Below are 9,599 nucleotides of genomic sequence, written 5' to 3'. Positions count from 1 at the left end.
TTTTAACAATTAAACGGCTAAAATCATCTTAAAAATCTGAAAGACTCTTTAAGTGTTTTATATCAGGAACTAGAAGAAGAGAGAAGTGCCTCTGCAATAGCTGCTAACCAGACAATGACAATGATTACCAGGCGGCAGGAAGAAAAAGCAGCAATGCAAATGGAAGCATTGCAGTGCCAAAGAATGATGGAAGAGCAATCAGAGTATGATCCGGAAGCTTTGCAGATTTTGAATGATTTAATGATGAAAAGAGAGAAAGAGAAGCAAGAACTTGAAATGGAATTGGAAGAGCACAGGAAAAAGATACTGGACTATGAAGGAAAAGAGAAATTGAGGGTGTTGAGAAGAAAAGATGGAATTGTAAGAAGTAGAGACTCCTCTTCATCTTGCAGCAACATGGATGAGCTAACCATTGATCTTAATTAACTATGAAGCAAAGGATGAAGACAATGGCATCTTCAACCATGAGGAAAGCAGCCACAACAATTTAAGTGCTGATACAGTTTCAAATTTGGAGGAGATGGCAATAGACTGTGCAAAGTATATAAGTGTTGTTGATAATTCATTGGCAGAATTTGAGGAAGAGAAGGTGTCCATTCTAGATGAGTTCAAAGCATTGAGGGAAAAACTTATCGCAGTGGTGATATAATGAGCAATTCCTTGATGAATTTAACTTGATTGAGCTTTCATCAAGACCAGGTGACAAAGACTTGATATGCAAAACTCATTTCCTACACTTGAAATGGATAGTATGAAGGTGTCCTTTGAAGAGGAGGTTGATCATGTTTATGAGAGGTTACAAGCTCTTAAAACAGATAGGGAGTTTCTAAAGCACTGTAAGGGATCCACACAGAATGGAGACAAAGGAATGGATCTTCTTCAAGAAATCTTGCAACATCTTTGTGCGAGCTCCTCAAAAATTTATCCCCTGCTCCTTTTATCTGTTTTGCATAACTACTAAATTTTAGCCTTTACCTATGCCAACAAATTCTAAAAAGTTTGAAAATTATCTAGTGCCAAGGCACTAGCTAACCCCAATGTGGCTTTGTCACTGAAGAGTGAAGTATAAAAAAGAGCTTTATCCTTCAATGAAGTGATAAGTTAGGCCTTCTAAATGGATCCAATATGACATCTAACACAAAGCACTTTGTTTTAGATTGTCTTAGAGATGAGTTCATCACATTTGGAGTTTCATTTAAGACTTATTATGGCAACCAATTCTCGTGATGTAGAGCTCATATTTTTTTATTTTTTGTGTGTGTGTACATATAGAGCCCATATTTAGTTGGGTTTATGTGTGATTAAAAGAATTTTGTTAATAGGTGAGCCAATGTTATTAAACTGATTATCAATTCGGTTGAGATACTAAGTTGACAAGTCATTGGCTCAATCTATGAATCACTTGTTGAACTTGCTGGTTGAATTACTTAATTGAATTATATAAGAATATATAATAAATGTAATAATAAAAGTATTATGATAAATATATACTTGTGGTATAGTGATTAATGTTAGAAAGATATAAAATTATTAATGTAATATCACCTAATATATTAAGGTTTTGGATTAAAATAGATCTTTACCATTAATGTTGCATTACGTAGGTTAGGTTGTGGGTGTTAACAGTATGAGCTTGGAAAATTTCACACGGCAAAATAATGTATCGATTATTTATAAATTATAATCTGTATATATTTGTTAGTTATGGTTATGATGACTGAAGTTACTGTTTAGACCTCATAATTACTTCTTCATGGATCATGATATTCATTAATTAATTATAATTTTTTCAAAAATATGTTTAGTGATATATTTTTATTTATTTTAAATAATTCATATTTCTATCGTCGATTCATACTCTCAATCAAAAACATATAATTGAAAATATTATATTCAACTGTCAAATTATTATTATTATTATTATTATTGTTATGAGGTGAAAAGTTTTGGGCGACCTTTAAATATATTAGCTAGGTCAAACCTAACCTACTTAGACCGAATTATAAACACTTAATAGACCATTTGATCCATTTAAATCCCTACATGGAAGTTATGTGTGAGGAAGAACTTGCAATTTGTGTGTTAACAGTATTGAGCTACACGAAAAAATAATGTATTGATTATGTATAAATTATAATCTGTATATATTTGTTAGTTGTGGTTATGATGACTGAAGTTACTATTTAGACCTTATAATTACTTCTTCATGAATCATGATATTTTTAATTAATTATCATTTTTTCAAAAATATGCTTAGCGATATATTTTTATTTATTTTAAATAATTTATATTTCTATCATCGATTCATACTCTCAATCCAAAACATATAATTGAAAATATTATATTCAACTGTAAAATTATTATTATTATTGAGGTAAAAAGTTTTGGGCGACCTTTGGAGGATAGTAGCCTCATTAAACTATGATGAATATGTAAGTATTTTATTTGAAAATGGTAATTAGCGAAATGAATATAATGTTGATCATCTCAAAATAATTTACTTCTTAAGAATAGTATTGTAACCGAGGGCATATCAAACAAATGGCATAGCGTGTGCCGGAACAAAATTTTGACGTGCATAATCACACCAGATGTTTTATGTACTCTAAAATCAACGGCAAATTGAGAGTACTAACTTGGTTAGGATGGAGAAAAAAAGGTTATAGCGAATTGAGAAGCGGAGAAAGTTATATTTATTATTATTTTAGACTTATCACTCTTATTATTTGATTGGTTATTGTTATATCAATTTGAAATCAATAATAAAAAAATAGAAAGAAAAAAAAAACTATTGCTGATTTCGACTTTGATAAATAATTAGATAGTAAGGGTGGTACGTCTAAAATATAATAAATATAACCGCCCCAACTGAGAGGCTTGATAGTCCATTGTTCTTTATAAAACAAAGGGGTGGTGAAGGGAGGGCCCCAATTGGTAGAAAAAACCCGCAACTTTTTTTCTTCCAGAAACTCTTAGTATTTAAAAAATACATTGAATTTCAATTATTTCGAGTTGAGTCGAGTGAACTTACTCAAAGGAACAATATTCTCTTAATGTCTGTTTTTTCGTTTTCACAATTAAGACTTCACTTAAATATAATCGAGTCCCTTATTACTCGAACTTTTTACATATTGATTTATAAAACAAACAAATAATAACATTTGTAGATAGATCAAAAAACTCAACTTTTGAGTTTGTTCTTTCCGATTCAAAGGTTGAAGTGACAAAAATAATAGAACCCCGTATACCGAAGTGAAAAAGAATTGAAGTGAAAAAGAACCAATTTTAATTATTATTATTTTAACCTTGAATAAAATTCATTAAACCAGTAATGAAAAAGAATTGAAGTGAGTAAACATAAACAGAAAAACCAAAATCACTGGCTGCTTGTGGAAGCTTGTGAAGCTTCCAAAAAATAATCCATTTTCTTTATCACTGGCTGCTACACTAGTCCGGTGAACATTTTTTACCTCAGTTACTCTACCATCAGCCTCATTCATACTCTCATATCACATGAATACCGAACTAATTTGTTTCCAGCTGCAATAGTAGACTGAAGAATATCATCCTCTTTCTGCTGCTTCACTTTAAGTGACTTTTAGAATAAATTTCAGCCCAAACTTTATTGAAATCTGAACGACACCGACTCCATTCCTCCTGTTTCTGCTTCAGTCGAGTCAATATTACAGGGAGCGCACGAGTTGGGTTTTTACGCAATATGTCTATAACGTCAAGACCATGGTCACCATATAGACGTTCAATGCACCTTAAATTTTGAACAGTAAAGTAATCTTCAATACGGTTCAGAGTCTCCATATTGATCTTATTTTCATTCATGTTATTATATAATTCCTCTGCACGTTTAGCTGCAGAACTCACAGACTCTAATAACATGTCCAGCTCAAATCTGTCATCTTCACATCTGAACAAGCTCTCTTCGTACTGATTCCTGCACATATGTTCGGAAGAGTAATCCTCACTTCCTGAACTCACAGATACCCAGTGATCATTCAATACTTGAGCACCAAGCTCAGATCTCTGACTAGCTGTAGGAATTGGATAATCAGCAGGTAGAAGCCGGTAGCTGGGAGTGCAACGTTTACAGTCACTGAGGTCAAGTTCTTGAATGGATTTTCCCATGTACTCCTTCTCCCTGTATCTTTCCTTCTCTTTAGCTCCATCCATCTCACGCTTCTGCTCTTTGTCTTTGTCTTTGTCCTCCAACTTTGATGATCTTAGTGACTTTTTACTCATGACACCAGCAAGGAACCCATCAATATTTTCCAAACACTCCAGGAAATCATTGAATTCCACCATAAGATCAAGATGCTTTCCAAGTAAATCGGTTACCAAATTTTGCAATTCATTCCTTTTTATTATTTCACTGACGAAAAAATTATGAAGGCACTTCAAGAAAGCTTGGTAGTCATCAAGTTCAAATCCCTGCTGTTATTATTTTATATTGACAAAAATCTCACATGAGTCTTTACAATATTATTATTTTTTATTCTATAAATAATGTTCGCCCATCTAAATGTGACAACGCCTAACTCACCAGGTGTTGTAAGCGAGTTAGGTAACGTGACATTATGAACAAAAATTTACAAAATGTGACATTCAGATAATTTTTTACAAAAAATGTGGCACTTTCCATAAATGCGTAATATTTAATTAAAATGCAATAATTAAATTTTTTTGCCAATTTTATATATCTCAAAGATATGAATTAGTATTATTATATCTCCTTGGAGTGATGGATCAATCAACAAATTAATGACTCTACTAATTTAATTTAATATATTATTTAAAAGTAATATATTTAAAATCAAATTAAATCTAATCATGCCAATTATTAAAAAAAATTTAAAATATATCTTGTTTTTAAAATAAAATAAAATAAAAACATAAATGAAATGATAATTAAAATTCATAAAATTTATACTTAATATATTTTAATTTTATTTATCCTGATATGATAAGCATAGGTTGTGTCAAAATTTCTATATAAATACATAAAATACAAAATTTAAAAGTACACAATACGATAAAGTTTTGTTTCAAAATTTAAAAGTACATAATACAAAATTTAAAAGCACAAATTCTTTTAGTTTTAAAATAATCATTGTTTAAAGATTTGTACAAAAATTAAATAATTCATTAAATTCTTTACGATTTAATGAAAATATAAGTTTATTTGATTATATTACACCTTCACTCTATTAAATCATTCTTATTCCAATAAGTAGAAATAAAAAAATAAAGTAGAGCTAAGGAAATAATATATATTTTTTTTAAAGTGACAAATAATTTAGAATAAATTATAACTTCTTAAATACAATTAGATACATAAAATGTGCCTATCATAGTAGAAAGCAAGTTAAATTCAACACCATATTATTTAAGTGGAAAGTGTTTGTCATTTTAAATGACATAAAGTTATGTCATTTGTAACGCCCGGTCGCTTCAAGAATCAATGACTATCCCCACATACTAACACGAGACTTTTCAGTGTGCTTTTTCCTCACTCGCACACTTCCCGGGAAAACTTCCTAGGAGGTCACTCATCCCATAATTGCTCCTAGTCAAGCACACCTAACTGTGGAGTTCTTCCGATCCGGGCTACCGAAAAGCAGATGCATCTTGTTGCATATGCACCTTTTCTTTCTTTTCCCGAGCATATGATTCACTAGGGGTGTTCGCGGTCTGGATTGGATCGATTTTGGAAGCAAAATTCTTCCGATCCAATCCCTTCGTTTTGATCATATAATCATCCCTTCGGTTTTGATTTGTTTTCAAATCCGATCCGATCCGATCCGATCCAATCCAATTTTTTTCGGTTTGGATTGAATTATCTAATGTTTCCTTTTTCAACTATACCCTCTTCCTAAATATGTTCCTACCTATTATCTAGATTACCCCTTAACCTCACCTTAACAGATAAAGAATCTCAACTTTTATAGCCTTTCAAAATCTATCCCCCGGTAGTTAAGATTCAGCAAAAACATGCAGTGACACACTAATATCATATTCACAGGTTCTGTACAACTAGCTGAGTTTTCTCAGTAATCATTATTTAGAGGAAAAAAATGTAATCCACTTTTGCCAACTGTAGAATGTGTTGGGCAAAGTATACTATAAAACCCCAGCTAAAGCAGCAGAGATAGTGGTTTATGGGGTGTCAACCTGTCAGTAGGTCAAAATGCTTTACAGAGGTTAGCCCTCACTTGTGAATCCCCTTTAAATGGAAGAACACCAACCAACCAACACTTCTGGTGCAACATATGCAGGGCTCCCAGCCAAACCCGTCAAGTTCTGACCTGCAATGCAAATTTCTAGACAATGAGGCTATGCATAAATTACTCATGTATGCATGTATGTATCTTTTACTTATGTGTGTGTATTTATATATATGTCAATTGAATTACTGATATTTTTAAATGCTTAAAAATTAAACAAAGTGACCTTAGAGTATGAATGGTTAGCTTCAAACTATTATAAGCATTTTCTCTAGGACCTCTTATTCTTAGACCGCTAGCAAATTTAATTGAATACTGAACATAGTAAACTTAAGGGAGATGACCATTTGAACTCTCCAATTTTTACTCCTATGTACAGGGTAACATTAGTAAAGTACAATTCAGTTGAAAGCTCATCATGATGAACTTCTTCAAACTTGCCTAGACATTTTTTATTAACAGAATGACTAGGATGGAATTTTACACAAGGAAGGTTGTGTAAGGATTCTATTCATAGAAGTTAGCACATATATATACCATAGGATAACAAAAAAAGAAGATCATCCAAACAGGTTTAACATATTACCCTTAGAAATTCTCATGGCCAGGCCAAAATCAGCAAGCTTTATTTCCCCCGAAGCAGTAAGCAGAATATTCTCAGGCTTGATATCTCTGTGCACAACTCCCATATCATGACAATACTTGATGACCAACATCACTTCCTTAAGTATATTAGCAGCCCGCTGTTCAGAACAAGGGCCCTCCCTAAACATCTGGTCGACAAGTCTTCCCCCAGAGCACAATTCCATCACCAGATGAGAGCAATCAGCTTCCTCATACACTGCCAGCAGAGTCACAACCCCAGGATGCCCAGACAAGTGCTGCATTATCTCCAATAATAAAAAAATAGAAAGAAAAAAAAAACTATTGCTGATTTCGACTTTGATAAATAATTAGATAGTAAGGGTGGTACGTCTAAAATATAATAAATATAACCGCCCCAACTGAGAGGCTTGATAGTCCATTGTTCTTTATAAAACAAAGGGGTGGTGAAGGGAGGGCCCCAATTGGTAGAAAAAAACCCGCAACTTTTTTTCTTCCAGAAACTCTTAGTATTTAAAAAATACATTGAATTTCAATTATTTCGAGTTGAGTCGAGTGAACTTACTCAAAGGAACAATATTCTCTTAATGTCTGTTTTTTCGTTTTCACAATTAAGACTTCACTTAAATATAATCGAGTCCCTTATTACTCGAACTTTTTACATATTGATTTATAAAACAAACAAATAATAACATTTGTAGAGCTCGAATCTGTCATCTTCACATCTGAACAAGCTTTCTTCGTACTGATTCCTGCACATATGTTCGGAAGAGTAATCCTCACTTCCTGAACTCACAGATACCCAGTGATCATTCAATACTTGAGCACCAAGCTCAGATCTCTGACTAGCTGTAGGAATTGGATAATCAGCAGGTAGAAGCCGGTAGCTGGGAGTGCAACGTTTACAGTCACTGAGGTCAAGTTCTTGAATGGATTTTCCCATGTACTCCTTCTCCCTGTATCTTTCCTTCTCTTTAGCTCCATCCATCTCACGCTTCTGCTCTTTGTCTTTGTCTTTGTCCTCCAACTTTGATGATCTTAGTGACTTTTTACTCATGACACCAGCAAGGAACCCATCAATATTTTCCAAACACTCCAGGAAATCATTGAATTCCACCATAAGATCAAGATGCTTTTCCAAGTAAATCGGTTACCAAATTTTGCAATTCATTCCTTTTTATTATTTCACTGACGAAAAAATTATGAATGCACTTCAAGAAAGCTTGGTAGTCATCAGCACTGTTCAACTTCTCCTTAACTTTCTCAAAGAAACTGAATGCTTGACTATACATGTTCTTTAAGGTATCCTTGTCTTCCTTAGAAGAAAAGTCTGAAGCCAACCCAAAACCTTCAGCCTTCTTGACAGATTTCTTTTTCTCAAGAAAGCGCTGCAAGTTCAAATCCCTGCTGTTATTATTTTATATTGACAAAAATCTCACATGAGTCTTTACAATATTATTATTTTTTATTCTATAAATAATGTTCGCCCATCTAAATGTGACAACGCCTAACTCACCAGGTGTTGTAAGCGAGTTAGGTAACGTGAATTTATGAACAAATATTTACAAAATGTGACATTCAGATAATTTTTTACAAAAAATGTGGCACTTTAATCGTTGTCCATCAAAGAATCCTATAACAATTTCCATCTTAAAAACAAATCAAGAATTACAAGCCGTCTGTACTAAATAGGGAATGAAAGAAAGGGGCAAAAAGTAGAATACATTCTTATATATTAAATTAAAGTTTATTCTCTTAAATGTAATAGTTTACATTCACTCCAATTCCTTCTTATACTCAAACTAACTACTAGGAAAATGAAAATGTAGAGAGAAAGAATCATCCAATAAAACCGTTAAAAAGGGGAGAAATGGATACCTCAAGAAATTGTTGAGCATTTATATGATCAGGTTCTCTCTCATCCTGATCACGATGATGAGAAGGAAGCCTCTTTCGTCGATATACTTGCATTTGCCGCATCATGGGTGCCATAGAACTCCGCTCACTAAAGCGCTGCAATGAATTTCGAGCATCCGGAGCATGCTGTGTAGAAGGTGCTGCGAAACTATCTGGTAAGAATCTAGTGAACTCCTCAAGCAAATCTCGATGATCCTTAAACAGGGTAGCAACCTCATTATAAATTTCACCTATGTCCTTATGCTCTTTTGCGGTCCAATATTGGAAATGTTCAAGAACGATTTGTAAACATGCTCATCACTTTGGAATCGTTTCTTTATCTTGTTCACAAAACTAATAGCTTCTTCAAATTCGTTTCTTGGAGGAGCCTCATCCCTTTACTCTTCTTCATCTTTTATCGGTTCTCCAGATTTTCCTAGGAAAATTCGCTGCAAAACAAGTCGAGTAGATCGACAAGAGAAAGAAAAAAAAAAGAGTGAAGTGTTTGATCGGACAGAACAACAAGGTAAACAAGAAAAACAACAAATAGGGTTTCTTCTTTCTTTGTCTCTCTCACGTTGTTGCGTTAGAACGATGGAAAGTGAGGCGGTGGGAACCAATTAAAAGGCTAGATTTAGAATTTTATATGGGAAAAAAATTTAATTATTGCATTTTAATTAATTAATTATGCAATATGGATTGTGATTTTTTTTTTTGGAGGTTTGGATTGTGATTTGATAGAAGAAAATAAATAAAATTTGTGATATGTGATTTAATTTTTTACAGTTTTGGATTGTGAACCAATCTGCGTGTGTGAAAATGAATGGCGTGTGCGATTTTATCAGAAAAATTTGGTTTGTTATT

General features: G+C 32.9%; 1 protein-coding gene and 1 pseudogene across 1 annotated transcript; one reads left to right on the top strand and one right to left on the bottom strand.

Moving 5' to 3' along the window:
* Positions 1–66: 66 nt before the first annotated feature.
* On the top strand, positions 67–649 carry LOC133293499 (myosin-binding protein 3-like; the record flags this gene model as incomplete). Its single annotated transcript, XM_061492075.1, has 2 exons — positions 67–360; positions 440–649. Coding segments are annotated over 2 exons (504 nt in total), but the record flags the coding sequence as incomplete, so codon positions are not given.
* Positions 650–3,565: 2,916 nt separating this feature from the next.
* Positions 3,566–9,131, bottom strand: LOC133293500 (paired amphipathic helix protein Sin3-like 2; annotated as a pseudogene).
* Positions 9,132–9,599: the final 468 nt, after the last annotated feature.

This window comes from Gastrolobium bilobum, unplaced genomic scaffold, assembly GCF_033153095.1.
Source record: "Gastrolobium bilobum isolate Gb01-03AN ecotype WA unplaced genomic scaffold, APGP_CSIRO_Gbil_v1 utg564281, whole genome shotgun sequence".
Lineage (NCBI taxonomy): Eukaryota > Viridiplantae > Streptophyta > Magnoliopsida > Fabales > Fabaceae > Gastrolobium > Gastrolobium bilobum.
The sequence above is the reverse complement of the archived record's forward strand: the minus strand, read 5'-3'. Positions and strand labels throughout refer to the sequence as shown.